This window comes from Lycorma delicatula, chromosome 2, assembly GCF_047948215.1.
Source record: "Lycorma delicatula isolate Av1 chromosome 2, ASM4794821v1, whole genome shotgun sequence".
NCBI lineage: Eukaryota > Metazoa > Arthropoda > Insecta > Hemiptera > Fulgoridae > Lycorma > Lycorma delicatula.
The window spans coordinates 69,845,029-69,872,611 of record NC_134456.1 but is presented as its reverse complement, the minus strand read 5'-3'; the positions used below and the strand labels follow the sequence as shown (position 1 = coordinate 69,872,611).

General features: G+C 28.1%; 1 protein-coding gene across 8 annotated transcripts in view; it reads right to left on the bottom strand.

The window, feature by feature from the left end:
* Positions 1-27,583, bottom strand: part of RhoGEF2 (Rho guanine nucleotide exchange factor 2) — a 1,010,441-nt gene that overhangs the window by 704,005 nt on the left and 278,853 nt on the right. For 6 of the 8 annotated variants that reach the window (XM_075355529.1, XM_075355530.1, XM_075355526.1 and 3 more), the window contains 2 exons: positions 13,683-13,901; positions 4,209-4,299 (listed from right to left, as the gene is read on the bottom strand). In XM_075355529.1, coding sequence (XP_075211644.1) covers positions 4,209-4,299; positions 13,683-13,901 — 310 coding nt within the window. The remainder of the gene's footprint in view (positions 1-4,208; positions 4,300-13,682; positions 13,902-27,583) is intronic. The other 2 variants (XM_075355531.1, XM_075355533.1) reach the window with 1 other exon arrangement.

Sequence of the window (27,583 nt, the reverse complement as noted above, 5' to 3'; positions counted from 1 at the left end):
TGAAAATCAATGAAATTTGGTACACGTATGTAACTTCGATGACAATACAGCACCACTATGGTGTTGGAGTTTGATATGACCCACCCCCACGTCCCCATGCGCTACTCCTACGCTAAATTCATGAATTTAGTTGAAAATTTTCATTTCTCATGAACTATCGTATGAAAATGATTGAAATTTGGTACACGTATGTAACTTTGATGTGCAAAAATAAATATTTATTTATGTCTTAATAAACAAACAAATTTGAATGAACAATAATATTCAGATATAAATATTATTAAGAATATTTTTTTTGGATGTAAAAAGTTTATTGTTCATTAAGACTAAAAAGTAAAAAATAAAAAAATATAAAAAAAACAAAAAAAATTACAAAAATATATTTGATTACATATAAAAAATTATTTATTAAAAAAGCTTTTATTTAACTAATATTAATAATATTAACATTAATAAAAAAAGGAAACAAACTAGAAAAACCCTCTAAAAAGTAAAAAATAAGAATTAAATCAAATTGTGAATTTTAAACAAAAAAATATGATATATTAAATATAAAAATGCACTGAAAAGTAAAAAATAAATTATATAAATATCTAATAAATAACCAATAAATAAATGGCGTGGTGCAATTTTTATAACAATCTTTTCGAATAAGTATTTATAGACATTTGCTGTATTTTAAAATATATTTTTTTTGTTTAATGAGGGTGTTTAGTATATGTATATATTTTATTTGTCTGTAATAAAATAAGTGAAGTTTTAATTCTTTGATGGTTCAAATTTGCACCGAGATGACCTTTAAGGGTTAATAAGATTAAAAATAAAAATTAAATTTAAAAATCTTGTACAAAGTTATTACATTTTGACGGTAATCTGAAAAATTATTCATTATTATAACATGTTATAATCATAATTATAAATCAATCGTAATTATGAAATCATTAAATAAAAATTCATAATAATTAATTAAAATGAAACTTTTAGCAGAAAGTTTGTGTTCAATTTGGCTTAGATTACAAGCAGAATTCGAAGATGAACTTCAATTATGTGAGAACACGTACAAAGAAAGTGAGTGGGTGCATTTTCCCAGATTGTTACTTGTAGCTGCTGGTCAGTCTCAACTGGAGAGGTTCCAGCAGACCTTTCCGCCTCCTCCCGTCGTTATTGAAAATGAAAATTAATTGTTGTAAAAATAAATGTGTTTTTAAATAAATTATAAAAACTGTGCCATGCTTTTATTTAACTAAATATTTTCATTACTTTTAATTTTTAAATTTAATAATTATTACATTTATTTATTTTTTATTTATTGGTTATTTATTAAATATTTATATCATTTATTTTTTACTTTTCAGTGCATTTTTATATTTGTTAATATATTATATTTTTTGTTTAAAATTCTCAATTTGATTTAATTCTTAGTTTTTACTTTTTAGAGGGTTTTTCTAATTTGTTTCCTTTTTGTAATAATGTTAATATTAATATTAGTTAAATAAAAGGTTTTTAAAAAATAGTTTTTTATATTTAATCAAATATATTTTTGTATTTTTTTTTGTGTTTTTGTATTTTTTAATTTTTTATGCTGATAATTTCACTTTGATTACAGTTTTAATTAAAAATATAAATGACATCATTTATATTTACAAACGACATTATGTCTTACTTATGATTAATCTATAAAAAAGAACAGATTAATGTCTTAACTTTTTTCTAAGTTCAGAAAATCTATAAATAATTATTTTTTTAAATAACTATTCGTGGAATAACTTCTATTTATTAATGTTTAAAAAATGTTAATTCTACATTAAATAAATTAATTGCTAATGGCTACAATTGAGTAAAAACAATTAAAATTCAAATCAATAGTTTGTAAATGCTACAAGTGAGTAAACAAGGAATCAATTGTAGCAATTGTATTCATCTGGTAGCGGAAATTATTAAATCAATTCTATCATTCTACAGTAACTGAATTATTTGACTTATCTAGAAATTTAAACTACAAGTTTTCAAACATGGATCTCATTTTCAGTTTTTGTTTACTATACTCAGGCCGCTTTCATAGTTATTTGACTAAGCACAAGTTAATAGATCTTTGCACTAAATTATGTCTTTCTTTTGAATAAATATCTAATTAATAAATCAAACATTTTTTTTAGACTATATATTTAATCAAATCTTTCACTTTACTACAGAATACAGATCTGTTTTCTAACTATATCAACAAGATTGTTGAATCAGGATCCTGCAGCATCAAACTAAAGTTGATTGGCAATGATGCTAACAAATCCATATTTATAATATAACTCCTATTATATAACTTAGGAAGAAAATATAATATAGTAACAGAGCTAAATAAATGGAATAAATACATAAGCAGCTTACATACTTGAAAATTAGTACTGCTTGTAGCATAATAAATTGCTTGTTCAGATTACTCATATAACAAATAATGGATTAATGTATAATAACAAAAATCAACTGCTAAATAAACAGGTAGAATGCTAAGATAAATAAAAACTCAATACAGGCTATAGTAAAACTTAATTTTGTAGTAAATTTTTCAAAATAATATATATATATATGTCAAAACAGTAATAACATTACTTTTACTATGATATAAAAGAAAGAAGAAGAAAGTATATATTCCTGATGGAAAGAACTCTGAATCATAGAAATTACTATAAAGGATCCACAAAAAAGAAAATTTCTGAAGGTTTTCAAATTGGAATGCACTCATTGTCATTCAAAAATTAATAAATATGAAAATTTATATGAGAAGACAATATAAAATAAACATAATGAGTCCCTAAAATTTTTTTTGGATTGTTGATCCCTGAAAATTCAATATTCAGAAAGAAGTACTGAACAAAAGCAAAAGAAAAAAAGGCAAACCTGTTCAAAATTTATAATACATATTTTTATTTTATTTATTAATTCGTTATTAAACAAAGGCTTAAATCTAATTACTGTCAATTTACGATACACACATTTTGTAGCGTATGAAAATTACCAAGCCTAACCTAATTTGATTATTAAATATATCAACAAGTATGTTGCTTAATTAATAAACAGTATGTTGGATACATCTGTTTATTTATCACTTATATGTATTTATTTGTCAGATACACCAAGGTGGGGATCGTGTTTATTGACTGTGTATTTTATAAATTATTTAATTTATACATAAAGAACAAGAAAGACTTTACTTTTTTCTATAGTTTCTACATGAGGAAGAAAAATATTTTTTAAATTATTCTTATTTTGTTCCTGGTCTCTGTTCTAGTGTTGTCTCAGTCCAGTCTTGTTACATTTGTGTAAATGTTCGAACAAGCATCTGCTAAATACATATGTGTCTGATTACAGTTCATTAGAAAATACCACTAGCTGTTATTTGAACCAGCCACACATATATCTCCAAAATGGCAGACAATAAATAAATGACAATTAAATTTAAGAAAAATATTATTCAGCATTTGAGATCAGCCCTCTAACCTGAGCTCTAACATGAGCTTTTTTTTATTTACTCTTTTGATAGACTTTATTTAGTAAAGAATGACTACAAGTTGGATGGCCTATTAATTGTAACAAAATCTGACTTGTTATCTTTTAAAACTATTCTCAATTTACAACATTAACAATATTTCACAACTATATTATACACATATTTATCTACAACAAAAACATTAGTATTAAATTTACCTTCTTTTTTATTGCAGAAACATGTTTTGGAAAAAAATACATGTGTTCCTACTGATATACAATATACATCTAATGAAATTCTACTTTCAAGTGATGTTATTTTATCCCATTTAATAAATTCATAACAGTTATGATTTTGTAATATACATACTACATTAATCAGCACTTTTTTAATAGCTATGTATACATTTCCATTACAAAATAACAGAGATGAATCATTTATTGAGATGACCACATGAAAATTGTCTAACCTCCTTAAATTACAAATTACCGCAACAAATTCCTCTACTCCTGGTGTAATCAGGTACAATTAAGAATTAGAAATAAGTTATGTAGCATATTTAAAAATTTTTCAAAATGCATTTTATATGCATTACAATAAAAAAATTCATTACAATGAAATAGAACGGAAACAACATATTTTTATAAAGTTTTACTTTCTAATGTGTAAACAATAAAAAGAAATATTAAATTATAAATAAAAGTAAATATTTTAAACATGCTTTTACCTTCTGCCAATGAGGTATTTGTAGTAAGTGTGTCTGGACTTGACTTGGTACGATGATGTGTGTGCATCCCAGTAGTGGAACCACTTCCTGCCTGTAAAAAGCAACAGAAATAAAATAATCACATAAAGATAACAATTATAGTATAATATAAATTATGCACAATAAATATCACACACACATACACACCACTCCCTTTTGTGTTAAATATATCCACTAACATTCTAAATTTACACTTTCAAATATGCATATGCACACATGCATATATATCCATCAAAGAAATGCATTTATTGTTTGAATTTAATTATTTTTCCCAATCAAAGAGCAAGTAATTCATACTTAAATTACATTCATTCTACGTGTGCATTGCCACACTGATACCATACAATAAATATCTGTACAACTAATAAGTAATGTATAATTTTAATTTTAAAGTTAACAGAAATTTAAAATTTGCTCTCTTATTTTTTAAGACAAAGAATTCATTTATCCTTTCAGAAAAAAATAAATAATCTTGAAATAATTAAATTAATAAATATGTTAATGAAAGTTTATTTTCAGTAACAGTAATAGAATAGTGTTCAAAATATCAGTATTTTAAGCAACTTAAAATTTATAAAATTGTATTAAAATGTAATAAGTAAAGTAAAAGATTAGTAATCCATTCTACCAATACATAACATATGATTTTCAAATAAATAATACAACTTTTATCATAAAATTGTCTTAAAATAATAATTTTTTGTCAAAATACTATCATATTATTACCAGTAAGAATTTAGTATCTGTACATTTTCATGTGTATATGAATACTGTATTCCAACAATGCAGTACATAAACTCTTAAAAAATGTATCATCTTTTTAAAATTTGTACTGTTCAGTCTGGTTGGAAATTTGACTAACTTTATATAAACTCTTATTGTGAAGATAAATCAGGTGATTTGAAACAATTCTGTTATTAGCATTACATCTAAATGGACTTATCTTGATTATGAGACATTTTAGAGTGCCATTTGAAGTTCTTAAAATATAAACTTCATCATTAATAAAACTTTTAATACTCAAATCGGTATTTGAATTAAACAATTTTAAACATTTATATACAACAGAGATAATCCGAATGAAAAGAATATGTTCCACAATAACCCAGTGAGTTTTTAAAAATTGTACAATCTTAAAAAATATTACAAAATAATGATCCATATAATGTCATCATACAACCAATGTTTTTCATTTGTAATCCAATTAACAGGGATGTGATGGCTCGCATAAAAACAGCTACAAGTAAGAGAACTGTTCAATGTGTCTAATATTGTTAAGTAGATAACGGAATTCAATTAAAAATAAAAATCCAAATAAACCATTATAGTTTTCTTTTCATTATAAGTTAGTTAACTCAAGAATTAATTCAAGTTTGATGAAAACCTATCAGTGAAGAATTACAATCAAGATTATTTTTCAGTCAGATTAATGAAAAAATACAAACAAAAAAAACTATAAATCACTGATGATACACACAAGCATATAATGTGCAAAGCCACTACATTAAATCCTTCTTTGTAGACCTAAAATAAGATGCAAGGATTTAATATTTGATCGTATTACAGTTTATAAAAGTTTCTACAAAACAATATAAAAATAGAATATTTTTATTCTAAAAAATAAAAAATATATTTTCTGTACTTCACAAATAATGCAATAAAACAATAAAATTAAGCTACCATTCACAAAAAAGCCAAACATAAAAAAGTAAAACAAAAAAATATTTTAAGAAAATATTTCATACATCTTCACATCTTACTTTTAATAATTTAAGTAAAAATGCAAGCCTTCAATTTTTTTTTTTTTTTTTTAAATAAACTGCATTTAACACGACAAAACATCCAATACAAAATGTACAAAGCACTGTTGCAATTCAAGAGAAATAAAGAAGGTTATCAAAATCAAAATAAATCTTTGTAACAGTAAAAAGATTTAAAAGAAAGAACATTACAGTAAAATACAAAACATTCAAAATGTTATACAATAAAAGATGTGCTTCTTACCATAGCTTACTAATATTATTGATCATTTAGATTAGATTTTAGAGGACTAGGAGGCCTGGGTTTAACAAGGAGCTTCCTCAGACACTATTTTGGTTTTTCATGCAATCCTTAGATATGAAACAAAAGGCAATTAGGTGTTTTACAGGTGATAAAAGAAGAAATGATACTACAAGTCACAGTAGGGCAACAGCTGACCCAAATCCCAAGCTGCTGGCCTCCATAGTGTGAGTGGTAGCGTCTCGGCCTCTCATCTGGAGGTCTGGATTTGAATCCCGGTCAGGCATGGCATTTTCACACAAGCTACAAATCATTCATCTCATCCTCTGAAGCAATACCTACAGGTGGTCCCAGAGGCTAGACAAAAAATTCTTTCAAGCTATTCTTTTAAGGAAAAATGAATAAAGGATAGGAAAATGAGGGAGGAGTTAGGGAGAATAATTGAGCCATCCAGAAACAGTAATCTTAATCAGGCCAGTCTACCATCTTTCTTAGGTCCCAGTTTCTATCCTATAGATATCCTATTTTATTCAATTTCGCTTGGAATAAGACTGCTTAATGATCAGCCTGAATGACTTCAGTTAGAATTTAAAAATTTATAGTAAAGTTAAAATTTAGAAAATTAACTTATAACTTTGAAAGGGATTTAGAAAATTAACTTTTAACTTTAAAATAAAGGCAAAATAATCTCTCCTTTTATATAACTCTGATTTTGTGATTTCAACATATCAGCGAGTGCAGCAGCTAAAAAAAAAAAAAGGTTTACATCCTTCCAATAGTGAATAACTACTTTTTCAGAGATAGCATCATGCTAAAGCCAGCATTCTACTTTACTTAATTCAACTCAGCAGTTGTAGCAGAAGTATAAAAGGGTTACTAGTCAAAGAAAAATTGAATAATGATAACTAAAGGGGAGTATGAGAGTAATCCTCAGCAGTAGACATATTACCCAGAAAAATTTCATAAGGATTCTCTTAAATGTAAGTATGATCTTTCATTTATTACCAAGTTACTGAAAAATTAAACAACTTACCTCGTTCCTTTGTGTTAGAATAAATTATAAAAAAATATTTGCTTAATAATTAAAATAATTGTACAGTACACATAAACTAAAATTACAAATGTAGAGCATACTTACAAAATAAATATAGAGAAGATGATGTTATTTCAGATACCATTAAAATTGCAAGAAGATTTTGATTAGAGTGTAAAACAAATGTTTTATAATGTGCAACCAAAATAAACATACCAACTTTACTTTTACAATAATTCAATGATAAATGTTTGCCCTACATCACAATTCACTTCTCTTACTCAACATTCAGAGTGTTGATTTACATCACCAACACTCAACATTACATCACAAAAACATGGTTTTTGTGTTGATACAAAAAACAAAGTAATTTCATTACAAGCCTATGATATGATATACTAAATGAAAACATACAGCATGTATTAATAACAGGTCCATCATCTGAATTTGGGTCCAGCATGCAACTGGATTTTTGCATCACTGGAGAACAAAAGGCCATTATCATGATTCAAACATGAGTTTGATTAACTCAGGCCTAATGTGGTTAAAAAAACAGATAAATATCATCAAAATAATATAAAGTGAGTAGTTGAATAAAATGATGTATAAATAGAAATTTGTATTAAATTCCAAATCTACTTGCAATAAGGCTAACAAAAGGAATGACGCACTACATTTAAACTAGTATATAAATCTGACTCAGACAGGCTTTGGTGTGATTATGGAATATAACTTTTGAGGTATTCTTTTGTGAAGGTGCATTGCTTTTTTTACTGCTCTAACAGACTTATAGACTTGGCTGACTAGGGTGAATAAATAAGAACAACTAAAAATATATATGCTTTAAAACTTGACTTTCATTCTGCAACTCATGAATGATCACAGAAAGATAAAATATATTTATTTTAGTTATACATATTTAGACTTCAGAAATTAAGTGAATATTTTCATAAACACCACAATCTCATCTTAATTTTTAAACTAATGGCAATCAATTAACTGACCTTTTTCAATTTCTTTTATATGAAAGTGCTGACTACCAGGCCAAAATTTAAGGCTATTTTTAATTTAAAATAGCATTATTACTTTTACATCCCTCTCAGAATGTAGATTCTCAAAAATACAAGCCCTCAATTTAATGGGTGTAGTGAAAATTAATTTAGAAAGAATATGATACTTTCCACATCCAGAGAGTGAGCAATGAATTTTGTTAATTTGTCCTTTTGTTCTGCTCAAAAACTTTTTGATTTGCAAAATTTAAAAAATTAGCCTCAATGAAATTTTTTCACCTGCTGGTACCACGTGCCCATGAAACTTTTAATCCTCCTTGTGTATGTACATTGAAAACCTTTAAATATTGGGAACTACCTGCATATTATTACAGAACAATGATAAAAAAAAGAAATATTAAACTTTAACTTCAGGAAACAACAAAATAAGGAATATTAATGAACAATTAAAATTACTAATTAATCCAGTATAAAATCTTATGAAAATCAAAAAAGCTACACAAAATTGAAGAATGCCTGAGTATTAGCTGAACACCTGTACTTTGCAAGAAGTTAAATATATTACAAATGAATACTGATGTAAATTTATCATATAGTCAGCACAATAAAGGAATAACTTGATAATCCTTCAATGTAGCCCCCTAAAGACAGAATTATTGAGATGTTATAACTTCAAAACTTCTTTGTAGATAATAGTTGTCTTCTGAAGAGCCAGAATGATCTGTCTGTAGAGAAGGTGGTGTAAAACAAATATACAACTAAGTAGTACAACAGAAATAATGTCAGAGACCAACACCTCAAAAACTGCCTGACTGAGACTTTTTTATATTCATTACAAAGAAGAGACTAACAAAATGTCCCAGGATTTTTAGGCTTAAGTAAGGGGATAATTGATTGGATAATCCATTTTATTTTTTTTTACAGTTTTAAGGAAAACTCAGATAAATATTTTCAGAAAATTTTCTTGTGGAAAATGTTTAGCTTTTACTCATTCATTCATTCACTGGGTATATAAGTATGGGAATATTTGTATAAATTACATAGAATATAGAATGAGAATATATATATGGGAATTTCATAATTTACTATTTATCCCATTTCATTCTTAAGCAGTTAAAAAAATTCATATTTAATTTACTTTTATGAATAAATGATATTGAAATTTAATAAAATATTGGCATGAGGTTAACACATTAAAAGAATTTTTGCTCTTGAAAAACACTAAAACCAATCAAGGACATTCCAACCATCATGTATGACAAAAATAAACAATTTAATAGCAAAATTTAAAATACAGAAGACTATAACAGTGAAAAATGCAATGTGCAAGTGTTTAATAAAACTCATTTTACAGTGAATTTATTGTCATCGCAAAACAAATTAAAAAAAAAAAATGAAATATATGACAACTACAATTAATTTTAGTAATATAAAGAAAAATGTTTCTAAAAACAAAAATTATAAGAATCATAACTTGCTGCTAAGAAAAGTTTCAGTTAAGTCCAGCACCACAATGGAAAAGAAATTAAAATAGAAAGACACTTCACCACCACAACTGCTTTTTTGTAGAATAATAACAGTAGAGTAATATTTAGCTGGCACATTTTATGTGATTTCAAATTAGAAAAATTAAAAAGAATATTGAAAAAATTAATACATTTTTTTGCAAGTAGACACTGTACATGTGTTGACTGCTACAGCCATGTACATTCAGGTTTTGTAAAACCGAAAATACTATATTTTGCTATATTGAAAATCTTTAAAAACTATTCTGAAGCCAACCACAAATTATAGTTTTCAGAGGCCTTTCTACCAGATGATTTCATCACATTTTAGAATATCTTTTCCTTTAGCTATTACGTAACATTTAATTCAAGAATAAATTTAAAACATAAGGAGCAAGGAAAAACTTTCCAAAAAATATAAATTATTTTAAGATTTTTAGTTGTTTATGTTTACTATAACACAAAAATTAAATAAATATTTATTACTATGTTTATGCTGTAGTACATCTTTCCCTCTTTTATACAGTAATAAATACAGTGTCCAGGCTACAGGTATCCAAAAGTAATGGCCTATATTTAGAAAACCAGTCATCGTAATCTCTTAAACCTAGGTTCAATAGACAATATCTTCAAGATTTGTTCTGTATACAGTCAAGGTCAGTACAATACGTACGTGCAGGCAAGTCAACTCACAATGCAATTGTAGTCAGTGGAGATGTGGACTTCACAACAGAAGATTCAGTGTGTGCTTTGGTTAGCAAAGTTTCTATCAGTACTAATAGAATTGGATATAGGAGGATTGATATTCCATTCAGTTTGTATACCGCCACTGAACAAGCATAACTGATTTACTAAATAAAACAATGATGATTGGTTTTCTAAATGTAAGCCATTACTTTTGGATACCTTTAGCCCAAACACTTGTATATAAACGTAATAAATTTTTATATGTCATACAAAAAATGAAGGAAGCTAGCTACATGTGGTAATACATTGGAGCAGTATTTCTAAATGTAAAAGTATAGTTTTAAACAAACAATATTTCTGAACCACAGTATTAGTATGTAACAAATTTAAACCGTTAAAATTAATATCCTAAAATAAGATATTTTTTTAATAAAAATTCATGTATCTGAATTATTTATCTGCTTAATAAATAAATCTGAATACAGCAAATTTGTTTTTTTAATTTTTCCAATATTATACACAAGATTTTCTTCTATTGAGTTAAAGGGATCTATATAATGCATTGTTTTATATCGGAAATGTAATTCGTTGCTTTACATTTATCTGCCCCAGTTTATATTGTGGCTATGATTCACGTACAAGTGACAATTATCAAATCAATGTATTGTATAGTCATTTTTACGGCTGAATATCATCTATATTTAAAACGTTCAGCACCAAATATTTGGCTCAGTGATGAAATCAATGGGAAACCACTTCATTGTTCACTTTCCCTTGTAAGCCTGGCATGGTAATTGCTATTCTTGGTACACTATGTATTCTTCTTGTATGCTTATTGTATTCTATGATACTTGTAATAATATTATTATTCTTAATAACAGTATGTCATTTTTGGAAGTGACTCATGTTAAGTCACAATCATTAGTGTTATGGCACTTCAGAAAATTGAATATGTTGTGCACATTTTACACATTAGAAGTGGACAGAGGGAAATTATTTTTAACAAATTGTACCTTACTTTGACATTTAGTTGCACTTTACATTTATACCTATTTTTTCTTTCATTTTCAAGTAAAGTATACCCTAAAATGAATTCAGAACTAACTTTGGTATTATGCAACTACTAAATTTGGTGAAATAACAGAAATATAAATATCACCTTTTCACGTTTTTTGGACTCACAAAGGCCATGGAATGTCAAGGGATACAAAACAAATTTGGGGTTAATTCAGTTGTGTGTTGTGTGTATGTGTGTGTGTGTGTGTGTGTGTGTTCATGTGCAAGCATGCGCATGCATTTTTACATCTACTGAGTAATAACTTAGGATAGGCTGAACCAGAATTCTTAAAATCTGACATGGTGATTTCTATATAATGGGAACTATGATATTAAAGTTTAAAAATACAGTCTCAAAGGGGTGGTGATGGGAGGTTTTAATTGTCACATCTTGACTTAACTGAACTTAATGAAAATTTTATTCATGAGTTCTGAGTTTTTTAAAAAGTTCTGGACTTTTCCCTAAATTACTCACAAATTCAAGAAAAAAGATTTTAGTTAAAATTTTCAACTTCTTCCAAATTTAGTGTTTTTGTTTCAAATTTATACACGTGGATCTGCAATGTAAGTTTAACAACTTCATTGCAGATTTTTAAAATAAGAAATTTGCCACAACACTTAAAAATTTTTTTTGGATTTGATTTTTACCTACACATGTTTAATAATCCAAAAATTTTCACCTGGGATTTTATATAAGAATACTTTTTGATTCCCCTACAGATAAGATGAAACAGTAGTTTTTAAAACCCCTTCACTTCATATTTAGAAAATTAGTGGATGGCTCATTACTTATTTTCAATTTCTTGAAAAACTGATATGACAAGAAAAAATTTAACAGTGAGCATAGAATGAAAAAGTATAATGAAATTTAGTAATTTCAATATAGTTATTTAACTTTTCTATCTGGAACGAAATATAAAATGTATTAAAAGTTTAAAATGCTTTTGCAATTCACACTGTAACACAAAAAAAAATAATAGGAAAAATATTACAAAAGTATTTAAAAGAAAAATTTACTGTTCAAATATCTTTTTTTTATATCTGTTCTCGTTTCTGCAAATACCTAAAAATAATATTTTTGTACCCCCATCCCTTCATGTTTGCATAATTAATGGAGTTCTATATTTTGACAAAAATTTAATATACCAGCATATTATTTTTCTAAATACTGAAATATAATTTAACTTCTACATACTTTTTAATGGTTCAACAGATTTTAAAATAGTTAACTTGATGCACTAGATTTCACATCACAGTACTTGTTTTATTTTTTTATTTAGAAAAAAAATGCTTTTCTCCTTAATCTTGTGTATATTTGGCAAGCTATTTATAAGTATTTAATTACTTACTTTCATTATACTTTTGTGAGAAATTGCTCAGTTACATTCCCTTACAGCCTTAACATTCAATTAATAACTTGGGATACACTGGACCAGAAATCTTTAGATTTGACATTGTGACTTCTACATACAGTATAATACTTCAATGTGCATTCTTCGTAAACTTACAGCATGACTTATAATAGTTTTTTATGCTTTTTTATACTGACACTGCCTTTGACTTTGGAATTACAATGACTTTTATATATTTTCTAATATATTAATTATTTATTAAATTTTCAAATATGAAAATAGGAAGTTATGTTCTTCATGCCAGATTAATACCAGGTAGTAATTCATTTGTAAATGACCATTTGATTTAAAAACGTTTACAAGACAATGGATAATTTTAATGAAGATTATGATAAAAAGTAATAATACATAGTACTGTATTATTCTTCAGCTCAAAATAAAAGTCTGAAAATAGGGATGAGCAAAATATAGAATAAGATTTAAAAAGGTCAAAAAATGAAACCTTGAAGTTAAAAGGTTTTTAGGCCTTAAAAGGTTATAACAAGATTTGCAATTAACTAACAAAAACTACAAAAAAAAATGTAAATAATTATTAAATATTATGTTCATAATTATGAGCTAATTAGGAGTATTAATAAATGTATAATAAGTTAACGGAAGTTAACTTACAGTAAAGTATTACTGATGTACATAAACATAAATAAATATTAACCCTGTAATTGACCATAGCCATTAAAAAGAAAAATAATAAAAGTGAATGTTACTAAAGCTGTGATGTGTTAGATACTTACACAATGGTTAGAAGCAGAGGCAGAAGGCATGTGATCAGCACCTGAGGTTAGTTTATCCGTGTGAAGCAAATACTGGCGAGGAGGCAAAGGAGGAGGTGTTTGGGGTGGAGGAGGCCCATTACTCCGAGGGGGATTCCTAGATGGTAACGGGGGAGGGTTATCCCCTTCATAACCCGGGGGGAAATCCACCAGGTGACGGGATAAAGGTAAAAATGGTTGCTGCAAGAAAACACAAAGCGTAAATATGAAAATTAGTCAAGCATTAAAAAAAAAAAACAGATAAAATAAATAACAAAAAAAAAATGAAAACTGCTAAAATAAAAGTAAATACACTAAAGAAAATTAAATAAATAAAAATAATAATGATGCACACAAAACTAAAGCTGCATAGTACAAATTGCAAATAGCCTTTTGAAAATATTTTACAATTACATAATTAAAGATAACTCCACGCAAAATTTAATTCAATGCAAAAGAAACACAAATACTAATTACAGCATATAAATTGGCCATAAAAATAATAATAAAAAGTAAAACACAAGGTCAAAGCACTGTACCAAATAACAACAATTAATATCCGCACTACTATCATACAGAAATAATTTACAGCATTAAACTAACATATTGAATCAACAAACATATGCTACTTTATCAAGAATCCATTACTGCAAGCAAATTAAGTCCATTACAATAAAAACGTCATTAAAAATCAAAAATATAATTTTAAATTATGTCAATAAAAATATAACATGACTTGTAAAACGTAACCTATAAAGTGAATAAATTCAAAAACATAAAAACCATTTATTATTACGATGTGTATAAATAGGTTTATGAACCACCAAAGCAGAAAGTAAATAGTTAGCTTAAAAAAATATACATTTCAATACATTTTTTATGAAATTATTATAATAAAAAATAATTATAATAATTAAAATTATCGTGTTTTATGCAACAAATGATCTTAAAAACAAATTTTAATGGACCACAATATTTATATGTAAGTGTGTTTTTAAAAATCGTAATTGTACACTATCTTATGTAGCAGAGGAATTGATATGCATGATAAATATTATTCTACAATCTCAAAATAAAGAAAAGTTAAACAGTAAAAATAATGAATTGGAAGAACCTACTTAAGTTTTTTATGCAAAAATAAGTCTAATGTTATGAAATGTTAAATAAATGCGGATGATAATTTATGATTTCATACAAACCTCAGTTAAACTTGTAATCATAAATAAAAGTTTTTAATTCTGACAACTGTTAGGTAAGTCAGTTTCAGATGGAAAAATTTTGTTTTCTAATCAGTAGTAATCAGCTAATATAATTAATAATTGATCTGTTATTTAGTCAGTTTTGTACCTGTATTAAAAATGATGGGACATAAGTACCTAGAACAAGATTGAGTTTTTATTCTTCACTAACAATGTACAAATAATAAGAATACTACTGCCATCCAGGAAGAGGTATTTCAAATCCAAGTATTAGATGACTCTCCATTACCAACCTGTCAGCAGTTGCAAAAATCTAACATAAAATTAAAAAATACTGGAGGTTTTGGAGATCCTTCATAATCATTTAGGCCTAAAAATTTCAAAAACAAACTTATGGAAACATCAACAAATAGTCCTCAAAAATCAAACACAACGAGAAAGAATTCCGTTAGGCTTTAAATACCACCCAAACTAGTTTATGAAACATTGTAAAGGAATGAAGTTTAGTACTACTGACAGAAACCATTTCATATAATTCATAAAGATGATTTTGACAGAGAGTGAAATTTTGTGAAAAATTGATTACTCATGGTGAAGTAGATCTTTAAACACTTGGATTTAAAATTTAGTTCTACAAAAATTTCTTACAACTACTATAACAACTACTTATCAGTGACAATTAATTGTAATAATGCTAAATAAATATATTTATTATTGATTCTGATCAGCACATAATATTTAATAACTAGAAAATACCAAACAAATAAAATAAATTCACCTAAACAACAATTCAGGTGTTAATAAAAATTACTTGAATAGATATTTTTACACATATTAAATAAAAATGAAAAAAATTCATGATTTTGGTTAATTTTTTAATTAGTAATTTTAAAGATCAATCTATTGTTTCTGTAAAATGTAATCTTACGTTTAATTATCTAGAGGAAGGATCTTTCTAATGTTTTATAAATTTATTAAAACAGTAACAGAAACAAAAAAAGCTCTTTCTTAGAAGTACAATTTACAGTTACAAAAAAGCAGTTTATTAGTCTGGTTTGTACTGCTTTCTACTGCTTTTAGTAATGATTACACATTCCACAAATGTAAACGTATGGAAGAGCTGAATTTTTAATTTAGTAAATATCGATTTACATGATTCATATTTGTGGATGCCAAATAACGATCTGACAGCCAATTTTTGTACTATCTTGAAAATTTGTTCTGAGCTTTGAGGTACTCCTAAGAGATATATTTTAGAGGGGGTGTGTAGGTTTGTATGTGTGTATATGTATATATATTTATATATATATATATGCACAATACATTTTTAACGATAATGACATGCTTGCATATTATTAGATGCTTCAAAACAGAACACTAGGATTTAATGTTGTTTTATATGAAATCAATTTGATTGTATCACAAGAATTTATCACCGAACAAAACAAAGAAAATTTTCATAATGAGCAACAGAAATACAGGAGTATTGTTCAGAAAATTCCTGTGGACTGAAATTATGGAAATGTAATGATGAAACTTTCTTAATTATTATTTTGTATTTTTATTTCATTATTTTATAGAAATGGATATTACAATAACTGGAATAGTTTATAAAAGGTGTTGAAAATGACCTCCTCCACATCAATACAACACTGCACACATTTCAGTTAGTTTTCAAACATTTTAACCTGCTGATGTTCCAGAATATTTTGCACGAATGCCACAAATATTGCGTGCAAATATTTTTTGTAGTTTTTAGTTTACACTGCTTGTTTCACTGCCCTCCATATAAAGTAATCTGGGGGAGTCAGATAGGGTGATCGTGAAGGCCACAAACCTCTTGAAATGATTTGTTCCCCAAAGACATTTCATAAAATTCATTGTTAGCTGTGTGCCCTGTGGCGCCATCTTGTTGGAATCAGCCATGATTTATTTACATTTCTGTTAACTGACTAATGAAGTTTGTTTAACAGCATAATAATGATCAGTGTTAACTATATTTAAAAAAAAAATATTGGACCCGCAATGGATGTTCTACTCACATCAACCCAGACTCTAATTTTCGCTTGGTGTAATTCTTGGGGTTAGTAACCACAGTGGTTTATTTTGTGGATTAATATACCCTCCCAAATGAAAACATGCTTCATCTGTAAAAAACATAATGTTGAGGATACCTATGGAATTTTTATCAATAAAATGTTTAAACCATTGTCAATAATTTAAGTCTTTTGGCATGATCTGTAAGTTTCTGTTCTTGAACACATATTACTTTGTACGGGAAAAGTTTTAGTTTTTTCTTACAGCCTTATGTGCGGTAGCAGGTCTGATATCTTGCTACTGTGCTAACTTTTATGTTATTTCGACCATAGCATCCGTAATATCAAGCAGCTTCTGTTGGTTTACTTCGTCTCCATTTCGATCAGCGTCTTCACAGGGCCTGTGGCTCGCATTACTGTGAGGAACAGAAGTATTTAGAATTTTTTCAGAAAACTTGTGTTTCATTAAATCAGTATAATAGTCATCTTCACAAAAAAACGTGTCCCACGAGAAAATTGCGTTCCTCTACCGAAAGAACAGCTACGTTTCTGTCAATTACTGATTCCGATAAACGAAACTAAACTAAGCATGTTGCATGTTCAATCGCAACTCAACAACTGACGTCTAGGTTACTACTGAGCAACGCCCAAAGAACCCTCTTTTTTCCTGTTTAGCCTCCGGTAACTACCGTTTAGATAATTCTTCAGAGGATGAATGAGGATGATATGTATGAGTGTAAATGAAGCGTAGTCTTGTACATTCTCAGTTCGACCATTCCTGAGATGTGTGGTTAATTGAAACCCAACCACCAAAGAACACCGGTATCCACGATCTAATATTCAAATCCGTGTAAAAATAACTGGCTTTACTAGGACTTGAACGCTGTAACTCTCGACTTTCCAAATCAGCTGATTTGGGAAGACGCGTTAACCACTAGACCAACCCGATGGGTGTACGCCCAACGAACCCACAGGGAACCAATCTAACACCGAAAGAACAGAATGACCACATAATTCTAAAGCATACTGCACAGCGACTTTCCGAATCACTGTACATCATTAGCATTAACGGAAATACAAGCCATGTTACGTCTATCGGAAAAGTCAATGCAACAAATTATAAAACTATTATACGAGCAAATTATTAAGTAATTCATATTAAAAAAAGAAAAAACTAAACCGGTCTGAGCCAAATTTTTGTTCTGAAAGAACAACTTTTCGACTGGAAAAAATCTTTTTTATCACAGAGCTATCAATTATCCTAATTTTCAGATTACGATGCTTCATAATTATTAATATGCCGATGACAGTTCGGCAACTGATCGGAGGCCAAATTTTTAAGATAGTGCGTACCGTTAATTTATCTTGCGTTCAATAATCTAAATCAGTAAAGTGAGCATTTAAATGTAGTTAATATTAAGTAACATTCTTCAATAGTTTTGATCAGAGAGACCTGCAGCACAGATTTAATAACAACCGACATTTATTTTTTATTTATTTAAAAAATGTACATTGCAATTAACATTTGAGATTTTTATCGATAATAGAATTATCGAGAACTAATAAATCCACTCAAAAACTAAACATTTAGAATTAGCATTTACGTATTAGTAATCATTAAAAAAAGAAAGTAACATTTTATTTAAGTATTTTTTAATAATTACGTAACCACGTTATTAACAAGCGTGCTGTTTTTATTTTATAATTAAGAATAATGTATTCCGTCAGTACTGCAACGCTGTACGAAGAATTTTTACACAATTCCAGGTCAAAGGTCGCGGCCCAATTGCAGCGCGATGGACATCAGATAAGATGTAAGGCGCCAGCCTGCAGTCCATCGGCATACAGTAGAATAGTTTAACGCCCTTTTTTATTATACCTACAATAATTAAAATTAAAGCAAATTAAAAATCCATTTTTGTTCCGTTTTCAATTTTTTTTAAGAAATTAATTTATAACGAGTAAACGCAGCAACTTACACTTCACAGGCCGATTAAGGAGAGATTAGAATTTATTTGATCGCCTAAGCTTACAGATGAATTTAAAAAAATAGAAATTAGAAAAATACCAATTATGGCCTAAGAAAAGTTTAACTTCATTTAAAGATTCTAAGCAACATGAAAAACATTATTTGCAAAACTAAGCTGGCAAAAAAAATCTGGTAAAAAGATTTTTTAATAGTAACAGATTTTATTCATTATATTATAGTTGACATGAAAAGGCTAACTTCAGCTGTATAATTGTGTATAATTATTAAACAACACTCATCACTGTTACCAACAAATGTAAATAAAACAATATTATACTGTATCTAGCTATTAGGACAGCTCAATTCAATGTATACAAAACGGGGGAAAAATTGCTTTACTGTTAAAACTTAAATAAAACAAGCGCATACATTAAAAGACCCGTTGTAGGGAAATGTAAATTTCCCTACGACTGCTATAATCAGCTTCGAAAGCCTTTTGACATCTCGAATGGCTCAACACCATGCTTGTATTACAATAAACAATAACAGTGAATTTTTTTTGTATTCTCAAAAGCAATCTCTTTTTTGTTATTTATTTTTTATTTTTTTAGATTTAGGAAATTCGGACCATCCTCAAGGGACGAGACATACTTTGGAAACATGACTTACATAATTCAAGCAACTGAGTTTCAATCACATGGCTGAACAAAGGTTTTAGCAAAGTAAAACATATGAAAAAAAAAATGGAGGAAGACTCTTTTTTTAATAAACGAAGTAATTTTAAAGATATTTTATACAGTAAACTCCATAAAGTAACCCTGTCTTTGTAATACCATAATTCAGTGCAGCAATAAAAATCATCTGCAGTACGGTTTAAACAGTTTATTACAGACGTTTACATCTATTCAGTGGATCGTTTTTAAGAGTACATTGCGTGTGCAATTTTTAACATACCCCTCTCCCGGGTTCATCCCGCTGACCTGTACGTCTTCGCAAAGAGCATAGGATGAATTAAGGTTCACTTCTGTAACCGTAGGAGCAGATTAAGCTAATCTAAAAGTACGTTGTATTATTATCGTACATTATTTAATGAAAAATAGATTAATTAAAAAATATAAAAGAATTCAGGTAATCTGAGAAAGTAAAATATTAGAATATAAGGCAATATTATAAAGGAACCACACTAAGGGAAGAAATAGAAGAGATGCTAGACAAAGTTAGAGATGTACGATTCTTCGCCGGCTTCTAAAAGCTGAAAAATCCTACGTGACGGGAGAGTTTGACAAACCGGAAAAGACGAATACAGCCAATTCAGTAGACGAAGAAATAAAATTTAGTTATTAAATGTAACGAAACGCCATAACCAACAATAAAACAAAGGTTTAATAGTTCTAATCGTGGACTAGTTAAAAGTAAACCATCCGTACTGACATTTTAGTTTTAATACAAATTTAACCAATTTTTTATTAAGCGATAAAAACGAGAACAATAAAAATTATAAATCACAAAACCGACGAGTAATACAGGACAACAAAATGTATAGCATTTTTTTTTTAAATCGTGACCAGCAAAATATTATAACAAAATGTTGCAACCTCGGTAACTTATTGAAATAGTTCAACACTATTTATTAATAGCATGATTTAAATATTAACTTAACAGGTCATAATAGAATTTAAAAAATTAAGCAACAGGTTTAAGAATTGCACAAGTTTTTATTTTTGTTTTATACTACTATTCAAAAAAATACATACAGCTAATGTACGTCCCACTTCATTGTGTAGAAAAAAACAATGAATTAGCCAGAAGCTAATAGATAAAATTTTATGAATAAGAATATATATATATATATATATTATATATATTTATTTATTTTAAAACTTAAATAGTAAATGGTAGGCCTAATTTCATAATACCTAATACTATATCTCTACATCTACAACAAAATAGAACATTATGAATGATATAAAAAATTACAACCTACACGAAAATTTACTATTATAACTAATATTATTTTTATTTCGTTAAAATCGTTCAAATATAGAAAAAAGATTACAAAATGTAATAAAAACACACTTAAGAACGAGTCATTGGTTTACGAAATCCGTAAGAAAGAAAAACAAACAAAATGATGCCAAGGTTTCTAAAATGAATTAAATAAGTAAGTTTTTGACTTTATCGTAGTATATTGTTCTAAAAAATAAACGTAGAAAGAAAGTAAAACTGTTTGAAACGATGTAAATTGTTGACGACACACTAGACTTTTCACCCATTGTTACTAGTACTAGAACTATGTACATCAAAAAATCTGATGTGGACACCAAATAACTTCCTTATACCCCTATTAAATTAGATATACGTATTTTTTTTTTTGTTACTAAAAATTGCCTTTGCATTTTATATTAGTTTATACATTAATTTTGTTTCACGTCGCTCAAGTAGGTATGTGAAGTGAGAACGTGTCCGTAACCATTCTCAGTAATGGTTGAACTGAGACTGTACAAGACTGCACTTCATTTACACTCATACATGTAATCCTCATTCATCTTGTGAAGTATTATCTGAACGGTAATTACCGAAGGCTAAACAGGAAAAAGAAAGGATCCGTAACCACGCACACATCGGTTCGAATACGACTTCATATATATACATATATATATATTCTTTTTTTTTAAATTTAAAAATATTTGAATTAAAATGAAAAGTAGATAAAATTCTATTTCACTAATAACATCTGTTTTTTTTTTTTAATTTTTATTATTCAATTTAATTTTTTTTTACAATCAGAGGTTAATAATTATTAATAAATCAATATATTTAAATTAAAAAAAAAAAGATTAAAAAAATTTACGCATATGAAGTCGGATTCAAACCGATGTCCATCCCCTTGTAAAATTCAAATATTTCATTAAAGTTTTATTTGGCTATAACTCTGGAACCGATGAAAATAATTACCACTTATCACTGAAAAGCTCTAAACGAGGGCTTATTACTGCAGTTAAGAAAAAGTCCAAAATTCAGATTTTTTGGACACTTATGGTCCAGTCGATTGCAATGAAACGGGGAAGTTCACAATTAGATGATACAACTGCCCTAAATACAAAATTTCAGCGTTCTACAGCTAATCGTTTTTGAGTTATGCGAGATACATACGTATGTACGTAGTCACACCGAAACTAGTCAAAACGGATTCAGGGATGATGAAAAGGATATTTCCGTTGAAATCTGAAAACCGAAATTTTTCGGGATTACAATACTTCCTCCTTTACTTCTTACAGGGAAGTAAAAAATAACACTTTAAAAAAAAATCTGTATAGGCTATGAAAAATACAAAAACAACAAAAATGCCGAGTTTATAAAATCTGTTGAGCATTTAATTTTTAGAAACGACTCGATATATCAAAATATATAAAAATAATGTTAGGTTTTCAAATAAAAATATTATAACAAGGAAGAAAAGAAAATCATCAGATCTGCCGAATGCAAATCGTCCAGATGTCTAACACGAAGCAGAGAGTAACAATAAAGATAATTTAAAAATGAATGATCTAATTAAAAACTAGTGCGTTCGATTGCCAACAGTCGGTTCGGCATTATAATAGAATGGTTGTTTATTCTCTCATTTGAAATGATCACAAAAATTTAATAATCAATTCGTGATAAACTTTTTATAATTTAAATTAACCATATGATTCAACGGTTAATAAATTAATATTGTATAATAACAAAAGTAGAACTTAACTGTAATAATAATGTACTCTAATACAATACAGAATACATTTCACGTACATAAATAAATAAATATATATATATACTGGGTGTTAGTTTTAAAACGAAACCCAAGAAAAATACTTTTTAGAAAAGTTAATATAATAATTTAGGATGAGGATATTGGCAACACTAACTACTGTTGCTATTTTATAATCGGTAATATAATTTTCTATTTCTTTTTTGTGACGAGTTGGTTATCTGTATTTTTAATAAGAAGAAATGGTTTTGAACACGGAAGAACGGATTTTATTGTGAAAAATTATTTAACAACAACTTTTGTTTTCTTCCAAGAAGCCTTTCAATTGCAGTTCCCGAATAAGAATGTACCAAATAAATCTTCAATTCATCGTTTGATAAAGAAATATAGACGGTCTGGTTCTGTTTGCAATCTAAGACATAGCCGGAAACGTTCGGTACTTAATGACGAAACACTGAAGATGTAAGAGTAAGCTTTTTAAACTCACCTCACAAATCATTACGAAAACTCCAACGGAATATCTCTGTATAATAAACTACCCGACTACTTAACTTAAAGCCGTACCGAATTCATGTCACATGATTTATTATACCTGGTTAATTAAGCTGCTAGGCTCCACTACTGTCGATGGTTTATCAGTTTGTTCGGGAGAGCATTAAAGTGTTGGATAACAGTTTTGCAGATGATGGTTGGTTTCACTCGAGTGATTACGTTAATAGTCGGAATAATCGCTACTGAAGCTCCAACAATCCTCACATCACCAGTTCACGACATCTACACCCGCAGAAAATTGGAGTGTGGTGTGCAATTTGCAGGCTAAGAGTAATTGACCCACCGGGTTGGTCTAGTGGTGAACGCGTCTTCCCAAATCAGCTGATTTGGAAGTCGAGAGTTCCAGCGTTCAAGTCCTAGTAAAGCCAGATATTTTTACACGGATTTGAATACTAGATCGTGGATACCGGTGTTCTTTGGTGGTTGGGTTTCAATTAACCACACATCTCAGGAATGGTCGAACTGAGAATGTACAAGACTATACTTCATTTACACTCATACATATCATCCTCATTCATCCTCTGAAGAATTATCTTAACGGTAGTTACCGGAGGCTAAACAGGAAAAACAGAGAGGCTAAGAGTAATTGGGCCTATATTCTTTGAAAACACTCTTAATGCAGACCTTTACCAAGAAATTGTGACGCAATTTATTCGATATTTAGAATTAAATAAGGGAGATTCGTGGTTTCTACAATATGGGGCCACACGGTAAGAGCAACCTAATGGACCTTTTGATAGATTTCTTTGGTGAAAGAGTAATATCGACTGACATATGTCCAGCTAGGTCATCTGATCTTTCTCCTGCAGAAGGATTTCTCTGAAGGTGGTATTTTCAAAAGTAATCCACACATCATTGAAAAAGTGAAAGCCAACATAACTAAAGAATTACAGAAACAGGAAGAAGTACACTTCGAAATGTTGCACGTAATATGCAACAGAAGGTTTCAATGATGAATGAGTTGATGAATGATGATGGCTTGCAATGATGAAAATGGTGGACACTTTCAACATTTCTTATAAAAACACTTTGATCTCAACTGTTTTGCAGAAATAATTGTAATATTTATAACGAATCGCATAAAATATAGTACATTATTTTTCTTTAAACTGGGTTGCGTTTTAAAATACTCTATATAAAGTCGAAAGTTGGTCTGTTTCTATCTCTCTCTCTCTCTCTCTCTCTCTCTCTCTCTCTCTTTCTTTGTTCTCGCATCATGCGAGAACCAACTGAACCATCCCCTTCAAATTTGCAGGATTCATTCGCGTTTTTCTAGGAAAGATTTTAAGCCATAGATCGAGGACCTAGACCCCTTCAGAGTGAAACTGTCAATTAACTATATTCATTAAAGAAGAAAAACAAAATTAATTAATAACATGTAACCAGCAAAGTGTAATGCGACAAATCATTTTTGCTCTCGAATCAAAATTATAATTAAAAAAATAAAATCACAATTTTAAATACCTTTTGTGTCCTTCAGCTACAATTTATTTTATTTATATTTGGCTTCGAACACGAAACCGATTTAACATCTGTAAAACAGCTATCATCCGCTTATTTTACGCAATATAACGGATTAGTTAATATTAAATAGATTATTTTTTTCCAATAAATGCATAAAACATACGACGTATCTTATAGATACGTAATATACTTCTATTTTACATATATATAAGAAACAGATAAGTGAATAAATAACTTAAAAACATAACCCAAATGAACGAACCGTAATTGTTTTAAACATAACCACAACAGACCCTACGCAGATATCCGGCGAACTTGACGGATCGTAGTTCTAAACGACTGTACGAGTTAAAAATACTGTCGCTCTACATCAAACACGTTTTCAATGTCTACGCATCCGGTATAGGGGAACCGACGGTGCTTTGCCTCCATGTTCCAGTATGGAAAAAACCGTTTCATTTATTTAAAGAGAAAAATAGAAGATCGATCAAACAGAAAGAAAATAATCATGAAGGTTCCACAAAATATGAAATCCTTTAATACTCGAAATTTTCTTACACAAAAGATTATTTAGAAAAAGCATAATGAATTACTTATTGAAGTTTTACAATTTAAAATAATAAAAATGCATAACTTTACTCCTACTCCTAAACAAATAATATATCAGAAATGAAATCATTAATTCATTTACAACAAAATTATCACTAACTTTTACTTACGCTACATATGCTAAGTTAATATAATTTATTTATCTACCTGTTTTGGCGGTTTTATGGCATATTTTTTCCCCAATCATTAAAAAGTTATTTTTTTCCACCATTTTATTTTCTTATACTTGATTTACAAAACTGATACTTATATATGTATTTTAATAAACCTTATATTAGTGCGTTTGAATCAACTTGATAGCTTACACTGTTATTGCATAAAAAAAAATTACAAAAATTTAATTTTAGCGGCCATTTTGAGGTGAACCCGACGGCCGATCTCGGCGTTCGAGTATTTTTAAAATTCTCTAAAGATGCTTAACCGAATCCGAAATCAAAATCAAAATCCGAGACAAAAAGTGTTCATCCAAAATACACACATGCATACAATGTTCGCTAGGCAGCACTTCTACCTGGCACAATGTGATGTTAAATATAGTTTTTCCTTCTTTTCAACATAATTTGTTTGTATATTATTAAACGTGCGTTTTTATTCATTAATTGTTAATACGTAACACACAACCATACGATACGGCCTAGTCGCCAAGCTTGTTGGATTCAATCTATTATATTATCTTAAGATGCGTTAAATTATGGCGGGCAGTACGTTGAGACAGCTCCGTACGATTCACTCGGTTCCGTACCGCACACAACTCCTGGCGGTTCACTCCGCTCCATCTACACTATATAAGCCAGCTCAGCAATACAATCTAGTCTAGCCTTGGTTTCCTCTCGTCACGATCTATCATTTGACGACTCGTATTTTTCGGTTAGAATTTACACATCATACAGTAGACTTGCACATACCTTAGATTATATATACTTTTCAACAATGTAATACAAATTAAATTAAATCTGAACATGTTAATTTGAATCGGTATTTGTTTATTTTACAGTTGACTCAACATTAACGAAACGTATATATTGAATTCAATAACGAACTGCTCTTCGTTGAAAAAAGAAAAATTTTATAATAAAAATTGCAATAACTTAGTAAATCGATTCGGTGTGAAAAAGTGGAATCGGTTCGAACATATGCCTCATGTCGTATTTTACCATCAACATGCTCATATTTATCGCCATCATTAAATGATAAATAACATCTATGATGAATTTCCAATTAGTTCTAATAAAATAAATATAAGTTACTGGGTACTTATTATTAATAACTATCAACCTATAGTATATGAATCAAGATGATAATACACGCTTTATGTTTCATTTCGTTTTAAGAGATAAACAATTTACAGTTATTTAATAGTAATAAACATTTTATAACAGATATTGTCATTATTAATGCATGTCAATTTTATCATCGATAAAAAAAGAAAAATATGCAATAAATAAATAAATCGCGTCCTTCAACATTTCATGCTGGTAATTTGTAAAATAAATAAAAAAATTCACCCGGAATAAAAATGAAACATTAATTAAATTATTATATCGATATACGAAACTAATATAACTTTTATAATTGATAAAAAAATCCATCAATACGATATGAACAATTAAAAAAATAATAAACAAACATAAATTATGCATAATTAACGATATTACGAAATTATTTCGCTTAATTAAATAAATATTTAATTAATAACACACAAAAATGTATTCCGTTGAAAACTGACGTCTAATTAAATTTTATAAGTTTGTTTACGTTTATCTTTCCATTTTAATCGTAGGTATAATTATTTTCGAGACTAGTGTACCGAAGAACACTATTTGCTTAATTTGATAAATTTCTGGTAATATTTTAACATTTTATTTAGTCTCCATAAATAAATGTTACTCAGTAAATTGAAAATCACAAACGTCTCCCGCAATTTTATCAATAATGCAATTTTAAGGAGTTTTATGTTCACTTAGACGAATACGTAAATGCAGATTGTTCCTAAAAAAAGCCCACTCCTTATTTAACGACCAACCCACCCGCTCACTGTTAGTATGATTTTTTTTTTCTTTTAACCTACTGCATCGTCATCGCCTGTTTTAGTAATTATTATTTTATTTAATTTTTATATTCCATCTTAATATTTATTTAACAGAATTAACTAATAATTATCAAGTAATTCAAAATATATCATTTATTCAGAATAAAATTTATTACAAAAAATAAATAAAAAAATGTAATTAATTATATTTTAAAGTAATATAAAATCTAATTGGGAGAGAGGTTTAAAAAATAAAAATATTATCAACATTATATCA